Consider the following 13,298-nt stretch of genomic DNA (forward strand, 5'->3'; position numbering starts at 1 on the left):
TCGTATCCGCTGAGGAAGTCTGCTTCCCAGTTGTCCACTCCCGGAATGAACACTGCTGACAGTGCTAAGACGTGATTTTCCGCCCATCGGAGAATCCTTGTGGCTTCTGCCATCGCCATCCTGCTTCTTGTGCCGCCCTGTCGGTTTACATGGGCGACTGCCGTGATGTTGTCTGATTGGATCAGTACCGGCTGGTTTTGAAGCAGAGGCCTTGCCAGACTTAGGGCATTGTAAATGGCCCTCAGTTCCAGAATATTTATGTGTAGGGACGACTCCTGACTTGACCAAAGTCCTTGGAAATTTCTTCCCTATGTGACTGCCCCCCAGCCTCGAAGGCTGGCATCCGTGGTTACCAGGACCCAGTCCTGTATGCCGAATCTGCGGCCCTCTTGAAGATGAGCACTCTGCAGCCACCACAGTAGAGATACCCTGGTCCTTGGAGACAGGGTTATCAGCCGATGCATCTGAAGATGCGATCCCGACCACTTGTCCAAGAGGTCCCACTGAAAGGTTCTTGCATGGAACCTGCCGAATGGAATTTAGCTTCGTAAGAAGCTACCATTTTTCCCAGGACTCGTGTGCAGTGATGCACCGATACCTGTTTTGGTTTCAGGAGGTCTCTGACTAGAGATGACAGCTCCTTGGCTTTCTCCTGCGGGAGAAACACTTTTTTCTGCTCTGTGTCCAGAACCATCCCCAGGAACAGTAGGCGTGTGGTAGGAACCAGCTGTGACTTTGGAATGTATAGAATCCATCCGTGCTGTTGTAGCACTTCCCGAGATAGTGCTACTCCGACCAACAACTGCTCCTTGGACCTCGCCTTTATAAGGAGATCGTCCAAGTACGGGATAATTAAAACTTCCTTTTTCGAAGGAGTATAATCATTTCTGCCATTACCTTGGTAAAGACCCTCGGTGCCGTGGACAGTCCAAACGGCAGTGTTTGGAATTGGTAATGGCAATCCTGTACCACAAATCTGAGGTACTCCTGGTGAGGATGGTAAATGGGGACATGTAGGTAAGCCTCCTTGATGTCCAGGGATACCATGTAATCCACCTCCTCCAGGCTTGCAATAACCGCCCTGAGCGATTCCATCTTGAACTTGAATTTTTTTATGTATGTGTTCAAGGATTTCAAATATAAAATGGGTCTCACCGAACCGTCCGGTTTCGGTACCACAAACAGTGTGGAATAGTAACCCCGTCCTTGTTGAAGTAGGGGCACCTTGACTATCACCTGCTGGGAATACAGCTTGTGAATTGCCTCTAGCACAGCCTCCCTGCCTGAGGGAGTTGTCGGCAAGGCAGATTTGAGGAAACGGCGGGGGGGAGACGCCTCGAATTCCAGCTTGTACCCCTGAGATACTACTTGAAGGATCTAGGGATCCACCTGTGAGCGAGCCCACTGATCGCTGAAATTTTTGAGGCGGCCCCCCACTGTACCTGGCTACGCCTGTGGAGCCCCCCCGTCATGCGGTGGACTCAGAGGAAGCGGGGGAAGAATTTTGATTCTGGGAACTGGCTGACTGGTGCAGCTTTTTCCCTCTTCCCTCGTCTCTGTGCAGAAAGGAAGCGCCTTTTACCCGCTTGATTTTCTGAAGCCGAAAGGACTGTACCTGATAATACAGTGCTTTCTTAGGCTGTGAGGAAACCTGAGGTAAAAATTTTTCCTTCCCAGCTGTTGCTGTGGATATGAGGTCCCAGAGACCATCCCCAAACAATTCCTCACCCTTATAAGGCTCTATGTGCCTTTTAAAGTCAGCATCACCTGTCCAGTGTCGGGTCTCTAATACCCTCCTGACAGAATGGACATTGCATTAATTCTGGATGCCAGCCGGCAAAATATCCCTCTGTGCATCCCTCATATATAAGACAACGTCTTATGTTCGCAAAATAGTATCCCTGTTTGACAGGGTTACAGACCACGCTGCAGCAGCACTATCTGCAGGTCTCAGTCTAGTACCTGAGTGTGTAAATACAGACTTCAGGATAGCCTCCTGCTTTTTATCAGCAGGTACCTTCAAAGTGGCCGTATCCTAAGACGGCAGTGCCACCTTTTTTGACAAACGTGTGAGCGCCTTATCCACCCTAGGGGATATCTCCCAGCGTAACTTATCCTCTGGCGGGAAAGGGTACACCATCAGTAACTTTTTAGAAATTACCAGTTTCTTATCGGGGGAACCCACGCTTTTTCACACTTCATTCACTCATTTGATGGGGGAACAAAACACTGCCTGCTTTTTCTCCCCAAACATAAAACCCCTTTTTAGTGGTACTTGGGTTAATGTCAGAAATGTGTAACACATTTTTTATTGCCGGGATCATGTAACGGATGTTCCTAGTGGATTGTGTATATGTCTCAACCTCGTCGACACTGGAGTCAGACTCCGTGTCGACATCTGTGTCTGCCATCTGAGGGAGCGGGCGTTTTTGAGCCCCTGATGGCCTTTGAGACGCCTGGGCAGGCGCAGGCTGAGAAGCCGGCTGTCCCATAGCTGTTACGTCATCCAGCCTTTTATGTAAGGAGTTGACACTGTCGGTTTATACCTTCCACCTATCCATCCACTCTGGTGTCGGCCCCACAGGGGTCGACATCACATTTATCGGCATCTGCTCTGCCATCACATAAGCCTCCTCATCAAACGTGTCGACACAGCCGTACCGACACACCGCACACACACAGGGAATGCTCTGACTGAGGACAGGACCCCACACAGCCCTTTGGGGAGACAGAGAGAGAGTATGCCAGCACACACTAGAGCGCTATATAATTTAGGGATTAACACTATATTGAGTGAATTTTTCCCAATAGCTGCTTGTATATACAATATTGCGCCTAAATTTAGTGCCCCCCCTCTCTTTTTAACCCTTTGAGCCTGAAAACTACAGGGGAGAGCCTGGGGAGCTGTCTTCCAGTTGCACTGTGTAGAGAAAATGGCGCCAGTGTGCTGAGAGAGATAGCTCCGCCCCTTTTTCGCAGACTTTTCTCCCGCTTTTTTATGGATTCTGGCAGGGGTATTTATCACATATATAGCCTCTGGGGCTATATATTGTGATATATATGCCAGCCAAGGTGTTTTTATTGCTGCTCAGGGCGCCCCCCCCCCCCCCCCCCCCCCAGCGCCCTGCACCCTCAGTGACCGGAGTGTGAAGTGTGCATGAGGAGCAATGGCGCACAGCTGCAGTGCTGTGCGCTACCTTGGTGAAGACTGATGTCTTCTGCCGCCGATTTTCCGGACCTCTTCTTGCTTCTGGCTCTGTAAGGGGGACGGCGGCGCGGCTCCGGGAACGAACACCAAGGCCAGTTCCATGCGGTCGATCCCTCTGGAGCTAATGGTGTCCAGTAGCCTAAGAAGCCCAAGCTAGCTGCAAGCAGGTAGGTTCGCTTCTTCTCCCCTTAGTCCCTCGATGCAGTGAGCCTGTTGCCAGCAGGTCTCACTGTAAAATAAAAAACCTAAAATATACTTTCTTTCTAAGAGCTCAGGAGAGCCCCTAGTGTGCATCCAGCTCAGCCGGGCACAGAAATCTAACTGAGGCTTGGAGGAGGGTCATAGTGGGAGGAGCCAGTGCACACCAGGTAGTCTAAAAGCTTTCTTTTAGTTGTGCCCAGTCTCCTGCGGAGCCGCTATTCCCCATGGTCCTTTCGGAGTTCCCAGCATCCACTAGGACGTTAGAGAAAAGGATTTAGGCAAAATCCACATTCTGTAATGCATTTATGACATACCACAATTTCCAATAAGTTTTACAGGGGGAAATGTATCAAGCAGTGAAAGAGTGGGGAAGTGGACAAGCAGAAAAGTTTATCAAGTACATTCTATAAAATGATAGGTAGACGCTGATACAGGAAAGAGAAGATGATGAAGGAGGAAGCTGGAGGTGATGTGAAGAAGTGACCCACAGCAAAAAGTTTTTTCAGCATGTGCTGGAGAGGTTGTAGGGCAGGGGTGGCCGAACCGGTCCTCGAGAGCCATCAACAGTTCATGTTTTCCATATCACCTGTGGATCTGTAGAATGTGTCGGTTAGGAATGAATGCACAACGTGTTTGAAAATGTGACAGTCTGGAATGACTGCACCTGTGCACTATCTAGGTTGTCTGGAAAACGTGACCTGTTGGTAGATCTCGAAGTCTGGCCAGCGGCCGTGTCGTAGGGGAGACTATTGCTTCCCCATGTTCTGCAGGGTAGAAGAACCTTTGCAAAACAACTATAAAAAAAAAAAATAAAACCAATTGCTAAAAAACAAATGTAAATATTGAGTAATCACAAAAAATAAAATTGTGCTTTGCTAACCAAAAAAACATTCTTTGTGAAAAGTTCTAAAAAAAATCATGTAGATGATACACTGGGCCTGATTCACAATCGGTCGCTGCTGTCTGATGGGTTGTGTAATGTGTCGCAATGCTGCTGCAGCTCCGGTCGCAGTGTGGGGGAAGCAGAGCCGGATTCACAGGATGCAGCATTTTGGAGGCAACCGTGGGGTGGAGCGCCTAAACCTCAGGTATGCTGCCAGTATTTTAGCAGTGACTGCGTATTCCTATGCAAATTCACAGTCTTCAGCAGCTTACTTCTGGTGCACATCCTGAGTATGCTCGGACGTCCGATGTTTGCCACGATCTTCTTTATATTAATAAACATATATATTTTACTTCTCTGCTCCGCTGTGGCCAACGACGTAACTACGACACCACTGGTCTCCACCTCTGATTCAGGCCCACTGCTTGCAATGGGAATTTATTCCATGATTAAGGGGCACAGTTATTGAACCTGATGATTATAAATTCTTACAGCCATTATTCCTGCCAATAACAAATTATGATTCGCCCAAATGTATTAAAATACACTTGCAGGGACAGGGGCTCAGAAAGGAGCCCGTTACTGTGGTGTGCATGAAGCAATCCCTTCACTAGTTATTTAGGTGCTGTGCGCACTACTGTGCATATGCTGTCTCCTGACCACCTGTGCGCAAGTAGCGAGTGGCAGTTTGCTGAGCATCCATGCGCGAGTAAGTAGTGACGGGGAGGGAAACCTATGGGGGCTGCTTTTGACAGTGAAAATGGGAGGCAGTGCCTGGCTACATACGCTTTGGGGATGCTTATTATTCGTAGGTACCCCCACCCCAGGCGCTATCCCGCAAATAATAAACTGATAATTAGGCCCCTTTAACATGAACAAATTACCACAGGGAAAGCAGATGTGTTGAAAGAGATAATTATCTAAATTCAGTACCACATGGCAGTGTCCTGCAATGAGGGGCAATAAAATATGTTTTTTGTGTTGTCAGCAAAATAAAAACAGCAGAAACGTACATTATAAATTCCCTATTTCTTGCATCAGTTGTGCACAGCTCAGCATAGCTGATGCAATATATGGGGAAAGTGTTGGGCCAAGGCGATAGTGTACTGCTGTCTACAATATCTTTTTGATCATTATCAGCATGTATTTACAGATATGTCCTTTCTTACTGTTGCTTCAGCTGCACTAAACAGCCTCTCTCGGCACATCACGTCTCGGGCGACTGTTACGTCAAGCAGTTTTTTGCTCAAAATATGTAATAATTGAAACACGCGGAACATTGCTAGCTAACAATAATCAATTTAGTGTGTGACATCTGTACACGTGTGAAAAGCGCTCCAACGCGAGCATTCACTGCTTTTCATACTGCTTAGTAACTAGAACAGCCCAGCGTGTTTTCCTATTAAAAAAACAGTTTATCAGCAAACACGTGTTGCTGAAATAAAACATCTGGCACACTGACATGGACACAATATAAAAAACACATCGCTTGACTTGGAAATACTTGCTGTGTTATTGCTAGGCCGCAGTGATAGAGAACCATGGCACTCCAGATGCTGTTGAACTACACATACCAGCATGCCCTGCTACAGTTTTGCTGTTTGGCTATGCTGAAACTGTTGCAGGGCATGCTGGTATGTGTAGTTCAACAACAGCTGGAGTGCCAAGGTTCCCCATCACTGCCCCAGAGCATGGATGAAACCATTGCGCAATTCCCTTACCCTGCATTGTTGCTCACGGCTGTGATTCCTTTAACACCGGTTTTAAGGAGCCCGCCTATAAGATTCTCTGGGATTCCACACAGACCGAACCCTAGGATAGAACATTTACACTATCAGATTCATTCACATTCAAGAAATATTTGAATTACATTTTTTTTATCCAAGAATAACATGTATATAAAGGGCCCTACACATTGGCCGAGGTGCCCGACGGCCGATACGGACGACCAGTCGGCAGTGTGGGGGAAAAGGGTGTGACGGGGGGGAGTGAAGTTTTTTCACTCCCTGAAGTCACCTGGCCCCATAGCCCTGCATGCTAATATGGACGAGATTGTCCATATTGGCATGCATGTATAAACGAGCCGGCGGCGGCACCAACGATGAACGAGCGCAGGACCGCGCATCGTTCATCGTTTGTGATTACACACTGAGCGATAAGAACGATAGCTCATTCATATCGCTCAGTGTAATCGGCAAGGGTGTAGGGCCCTTAAGACTTATTAAAGTTAGATTTTGATTCCCAGTTTATAAGGATTGCTGTAAGCATTTTGTATTTAAAAATACTCTGATGTTGCCATTTAGTTTGCCCTACCAAAAAGCTCAGAAGAAGTAGCCATCTTTGTTTTCATGTTTGTAAATATAGAAGAAGCATTGTGCACAATGGAGCCAGAAGCATCAGGTAAGAGATGCTAGCATTTACTATATAATCTACTAGGGCGTCTGTCTAGCACAGGCTCAGAAGAGAGCTGCAGGGAGGCCCTGTCCCCTCACTCCCAGCTCTCACAGACAGTCTGACTCCCCGCCCCCCCCAGCTCTCACAGACAGCCTGACTCTCTGCCCCCTCCCAGCTCTCACAGACAGCCTGACTCTCTGCCCCCTCCCAGCTCTCACAGCCTGACTCCCTGCCCCCTCCCAGCTCTCACAGACAGCCTGACTCCCTGCCCCCTCCCAGCTCTCAAAGACAGCCTGACTCTCTGCCCCCTCCCAGCTCTCACAGACAGCCTGACTCCCTGCCCCCTCCCAGCTCTCACAGACAGCCTGACTCCCCGCCCCTCACAGCTCTCACAGACAGCCTGACTCCCTGCCCCCTCTCAGCTCTCACAGACAGCCTGACTCTCTGCCCCCTCCCAGCTCTCACAGACAACCTGACTCCCTGCCCCCTCCCAGCTCTCACAGACAGCCTGACTCCCCGCCGCTCACAGCTCTCACAGACAGCCTCACTCCCCGCCCCTCACAGCTCTCACAGACAGCCTGACTCCACGCCCCCTCTCAGCTCTCACAGACAGCCTGACTCTCTGCCCCCTCCCAGCTCTCACAGACAACCTGACTCCCTGCCCCCTCCCAGCTCTCACAGACAGCCTGACTCCCCGCCGCTCACAGCTCTCACAGACAGCCTCACTCCCCGCCCCTCACAGCTCTCAGACAGCCTGACTCCCCGCCCCCTCCCAGCTCTCACAGACAGCCTGACTCTCTGCCCCCTCCCAGCTCTCACAGACAGCCTGACTCTCTGCCCCCTCCCAGCTCTCACAGACAACCTGACTCTCTGCCCCCTCCCAGCTCTCACAGACAGCCTGACTCCCCAGCCCCTCCCAGCTCTCACAGGCAACCTGACTCCCCGCCCACTCCCAGCTCTCACAGACAGCCCGACTCCAACACAGCATCTCTTCCTAGCTATTCCCCGGGATGAGCAGTAACTCTCTTACAATAAAGAAGAGATTTATATGCTACATGCTCACGTAATGCTCAAAGAACCCTCCTCCCTTCCAGTGGGGAAGCTCTTCACAACAATCTGCAGCCAAACATTAATCCTTACTGCATGACCTGCATCTTTGTAATTCCTTTGTATTCCTATTATAATTTCCTGCCAAGCCAGAGCAGGTAGGCCACTACTTCGTCTCATATTAGTCCTACTTTCCCATCATCAGGTGTAAGATGGCGGGAAACATGGTCACACATTGAGGTGCGTAGTGTGATCAGATTTCTGCGTCTAAACGGTCCATCAACAGCAGCCGAAATTCATCGCCAACTTGTCGAGATGTACAGTGATAACGTCATGTCACGGAAACGGGTTTGGTGCACCGATAACGGCAGGACAGAGATGAGAATCGATCTAGCATTATTTACATTAAAAAAAAAAGAAAGAAAAAAAAGTGATATTTACCACCAACAAGCAGCGTTGACCCATTAGGTATGTCTTTCACGGCTTCAACTGGATCACTATAGAATTTAGCACTGTGAGAGCTGGATGTGGAAAAATAACAACCGCAGGCCTGAAATAATAAAAATCAGTAAACTACGCAAATAGTTTAGATAACATTCAGAACGTTTTACAGCAATTTCACTGTACGCAGTTGAACTTGTGTTACATGATGCAATAAAAGGAAATTTACATTCCAATAAAATTATCACAACTACACTGTGTTCCGTTGCTTTTTAAGAGTACTTATAATTATGCACAAAGCGTCAAGTTGTAAAACCCAGCGCTTCTGACTGTGTTTATGCCCAACATTTAAAGGGGACATTTTTTTTACTAGCCGTGTTTAGCTATTACACACGCTGCCCTTTTAAATTTCGGGCATAAACACAATCAGAAGCATTGGGTTGTTACTATGTAAACAAACACCTAAGTATACAGCTGGGTACACACCTGTTCAATTACAATTTCAAAGTGATTTTACAGTACTTTAATTTTCACTTACGATCGGAAGTCCCGACCACAGTGCCGAAACGCGCGTACACATCTGTACAATCTAACTTGCGCACTTCTACCCCACCTGTCTAAAATATCGGCGGACAAGACAAACAAGTGACCTGCAATGTAAGCACAACAGTCTGCAGTGCACACACACTTCATTTTTGGTCCAATATCGCACCATCGATTCAAATGAAAACTGAACAGCTTTAAAGACCCGACCTTCAGATGTGAACAGTTTTCTTACGATAAAACATGGTAGAAGGTGAGATATTGTTTGAACGGGTCGGGAATTGAAAGATCAGCCTGACAATTGTACAGGTATGTACCGAGCTTAAGACTGTTAGTGTCACTGTCACAGTCTGAGGTGACCTTGTATGAGGGCAATTCAGGGCAATTCATTGCAGAAACAATGCAAGTCAAGGTGATAACAATAAATTCAGAAATAAATACTGTGTGTCACCAATGGTAATAGTTGGGGAGTTTCATGTCAAAGTAGTTTACACAAGTCTTTGCACCACCACCAATGCTGTCACTATGACATCAAGGTCACAGTCACACACATGTAGTGTGCACAGGGTATACTCTATATACAATACAGCATTACTGTAATCTTCCGCAGTGGAAACTGTTACCATATACACAGAATGTACTTTCCTAATTTCACAACACCAGAGTGAAAGTGCACAGTTGTATGCAGGGCATTGCCTAGGCATTGTACAGGGGTATAGGGGAATGCTGGGCATTGCACAGGGGTATAGGGGAATGCTGGGCACTGCACAGGGGTATAGGGGTATGCTGGGCACTGCACAGGGGTATAGGGGTATGCTGGGCACTGCACAAGGGTACAGTGGTTTGCTTGGCTCTGCACAAGGTTATAGGGGTATACTGGAAACTGCACAAGGGTATGCAAGGCACTGCACAGGGGTATAGGGGTATGCTGGGCACTGAACAGGGGTATGCTGGGCAATGCACAGGTGTATGGGGATGTGTTGGGCACTGCACAAGGGTACAGTGGTCTGCTTGGCTCTGCACAAGGTTATAGGGGTATACTGGCCACTGCACAAGGGTATGCAAGGCACTGCACAGGGGTATTAGAGTCTGCGGGCTCTGTATATGGGTCTGCTGGGAACTGTACATGGGTACGGGAGTATACTATTCTGGCTACTGCACTGGGGCATGCTGGGCAGTGGGCACTTCACAGGGGTATGCTATGCTGGGCACTTTACAGGGGTATGCTTGGCACTGCACAGGGGCATTGTATATGGGTCTGCTGGGAACAGGGGTATACTATGCACTGGGGTATGCTGGGTGCTGTAGAGGGGTACAGAGGTGTCCAGGGCACTGCACAGGAGTATGCTGGGAGCTGTAGAGGGGTACAGAGGTGTCCAGGGCACTGCACAGGAGTATGCTGGGTGCTGTAGAGGGGTACAGAGGTGTCCAGGGCACTACACAGGAGTATGCTGGGTGCTGTAGAGGGGTACAGAGCACAGCACATGTGTATGCTGGGCACCTCAGAGGGGGTATACAGAACCTGTATTCCTAGGTCAGAACTCCCAGCAGCACTGAGTGGAGTCAGAGCCAGTGCCAGAAGCCTGCAGGGTGCCGGGTACTGCGCCATGTCATCTGGCATACCTTGTTCTGTACCATCCACGCTGCACAGGAACCCACTCTCCTCCTCTCCCACTGGCTCTGCCAGCCGAGGCCCCTTCCGACAGCCGGGAGAAATTTACACGCAGACATCCTTCAGCAGCACCGGGGGCTACACGCTGCTTCTTCTCCTCTGCAGGGACTTCAATTCAGCTAGGAGAGGCCGAGGCTGCGAGCAAGGAGGGGGAGGGAGAAGGGCCGTGACTGATGGGAGTGTCCGGGGATGACAGGAGGAGAGACAGCTCCTGTGTAATGCAGCATGGCATGGGGTGAAGAGGGCACAGGCTGCAGCTACTGGAGCTTATTCATAAAACCTTACTTTTTAAGGATTGTGGAGTCTATGTACTTACTAAGCATTGGAGAGAGATAAAGTACCAGCCAATCAGCTCCTAACTGCCATGTTACAGGCTGAGTTTGAAAAAGGTCAGTTAGGGTCAGAGCTGGTTGGTTGGTACTTTATCTCTCTTTATTTTCTCTCTCTCTCCAAGGCTTAGTACATAGGGTCTAATTCAATAAGGCCTTACTGCATTTCCCCAATGTTTGAGTCATTCGCACGTGCGGGTCCTGTGATTGCGGCGCACATATGCAAACACCTCTGCCTGAGTGATAGGCAGAGGCATTCGCGGGGAGTGGTGCCGGGCGCTGGGGAAAACGGAGGAGTGTTGCCCCGTTTACCAGGAGTGGCGAGGCCTAGGACTGCGTCGCGAGACACAGTTTACTTGGCCTCACAAGCCAACCTGCAACGGCAAAGCTAAGAACGCTTAAGCTTAAGCCCCGTACACACGGGGAGAGATGTGTGCTGATCAATCTATCAGTGACCGCTCAGCGCACATTTCTCCCCCCACTCAGCACAGCGCGAGGGGGGCGGACGGGGGGGTCGCTCATTTCACCGCTGCTAGATTGTGCCTGTATGCAGGCCAATCTAGCACCAGCCAGGGCCGGCTCAGGGTCTTTTTGCGCCCCGGGCGGCCATAGGGAGCGTGGCTTCATACAGGCGTGGTCAGTTACGCCCCCTGTGCAGTAGTAGCGCTGATGTGTGATGTGACACGCTGAGCTGATGTGACATCATCGCGCACCGCACAGCAAAGGTCTAGTTCCCTTCGTGGAGAGGACCTTTGCTGTGCGGTGCGCGATGACGTCAACGCGTACCGCACATCATGACAGAAAAGGTCCTGTCCACGAAGGGAAACTAGATGCTACGCCTCTAGTTTCCCTTCACAGCGGGGAGCACAGCAGCAGCGGATCTTGCCGTGGTGCGGCGCCCTCCGGAAGGCGCCCCCCTGGGCAAAAGTCCTGCTTGCCCGTGGCAAGATCCGCTACTGGCACCAGCGATAGCTGCGCATCGCTATCGCTGTGGGGCACACACACAGAGAGATCTGTGCTTAAATTTTAAGCAATCTAGCCAGATTACTCTGGCTGCAATCGAAGATCGCATCGCAAATGCTGGGAGGAGGTAGTATACACCTCCTGTATTTGCATTGCTAAGGACTGCAAGTTTGCATTTGCATTCCTTAATGATTCAGGCCCATAGACCCATAAATAAAGTTGGATCACATTGCATTGTTTTAACCCAAAACAATGTCCCTTATACAAATATCAATTAACTTCAGCCTCATCATGGGGGAAGTATGTATGTGACACTGCCAGCGTATATATATTAACATGCCTGTCATCATATAGGGCCTGATTTAGAGATTACCATAAATCAGATATTTACATATTTTATATACATAATTTTTGAAATGATCTGCGCATGTGCAGTTCTGATCATGTGATGCCCGTTGCAGAGCCCTGATTGACGTGCTGCCTGCGTGTTGGGGATGATGACAGGGAACGTTCCAGAAAATGGGCGCATCTCAGGGCCGGCCAGTCAGTGGCTGCATCCTCAGCAGTGAGATTTTACCAGACATCCTGAGTAACTTGAGGGTAACTCAGATACTCTGTGTTCACGCAGATGATCTGATGTTATGACCTTGGATGCAGCGGCGCATCACAGTACTTTCAGTGGGCGTCTTTTAACTTTAGACGACTCCTGTTGCTTCTGCATCATTTTGCACAGCAGCTGTGTACAAAGACGCAGCGGCAGAGCTTAGTGCCCACCTCTGAATCAGTCCAGTAGGGGGGAATTCAATTATCGCCACCAATCTCCCATCTAAAGTGACAGGAAATCCCAGGGGCAATATTCAATGGATGCTGTTTATCGCTCCCATTAGTATTACTAAAACGGCTAAACCCAATTAAACGCCCAAACGGGCTACTTTTCACTCATTTTAGGTCGCCACCACCGGGGGCTGTTTGGTGAAATATGTCTACCCGCTGCTCAGTGCATCTGAACGGAGCAAGAATTGAATTGCTCCGTTGGGCGCCGTCTAGTGACAGCTGAGGGGGAAAAGTAATTGAACTCCCCGCATAGTGTCAGACTCACAACATGGTGGATACACATATGACACTGCTGTCATAAATTTATCACACGTGTCACCACAGTCATTAATCATCTTAAGCCAGCTACACATCAGGCAACGGGACCCTGCATCGGCAAGTGCATACACACTTGCTAATGCAGGGGGGGGCGCAATGGCGGATGCCATGCTGCATTCAACTGCAGGAGCGCGCAGGCCAGGTGTACAAATAGTACAAATGTGAAGCACAAATTTCCTGCGTATAAAACACACATTTCCAATGCTACGGCCAACATCATGGCACAGCGGTTGGCATGGAATGGTTTATAGTGCTCTGGCATGTCTGCAATGTGAATGTCCTATAAATTGGTTATAAAACTTGTTTGTTTAATTCAGAATGTTTTCTTCTCCAGTTAGCTGCGGAGTCTGTAGCCCGAACTCTCCCTGTGAGGCTAATGTTACCACTAGGACAAAGGGCAATCCTTATGAAACTGCAAATGACTATAATCACATTATTGTTTGGAAATTACTGTTTTCACTGGTT

At 49.1% G+C, this 13,298-nt stretch overlaps 2 protein-coding genes across 3 annotated transcripts in view; one reads left to right on the plus strand and one right to left on the minus strand.

Moving 5' to 3' along the window:
- OXCT1 (3-oxoacid CoA-transferase 1) overlaps positions 1-10,561 on the minus strand; it is a 335,539-nt gene extending 324,978 nt beyond the window's left edge. Inside the window, exons 1-3 of one of the 2 annotated variants that reach the window (XM_063961479.1) lie at positions 10,341-10,561; positions 8,175-8,283; positions 6,014-6,104 (exon numbers count right to left, since the gene is read on the minus strand). In XM_063961479.1, coding sequence (XP_063817549.1) covers positions 6,014-6,104; positions 8,175-8,283; positions 10,341-10,448 — 308 coding nt within the window. In that variant the 5' untranslated portion in view covers positions 10,449-10,561. The remainder of the gene's footprint in view (positions 1-6,013; positions 6,105-8,174; positions 8,284-10,340) is intronic. The other variant, XM_063961471.1, reaches the window with a different exon arrangement.
- The window catches only part of RIMOC1 (RAB7A interacting MON1-CCZ1 complex subunit 1), a 130,514-nt gene that overhangs the window by 22,218 nt on the left and 94,998 nt on the right, over positions 1-13,298 (plus strand). The gene's annotated exons all lie outside the window — the stretch shown is intronic.

Source organism: Pseudophryne corroboree, chromosome 1 (assembly GCF_028390025.1).
Source record: "Pseudophryne corroboree isolate aPseCor3 chromosome 1, aPseCor3.hap2, whole genome shotgun sequence".
NCBI lineage: Eukaryota > Metazoa > Chordata > Amphibia > Anura > Myobatrachidae > Pseudophryne > Pseudophryne corroboree.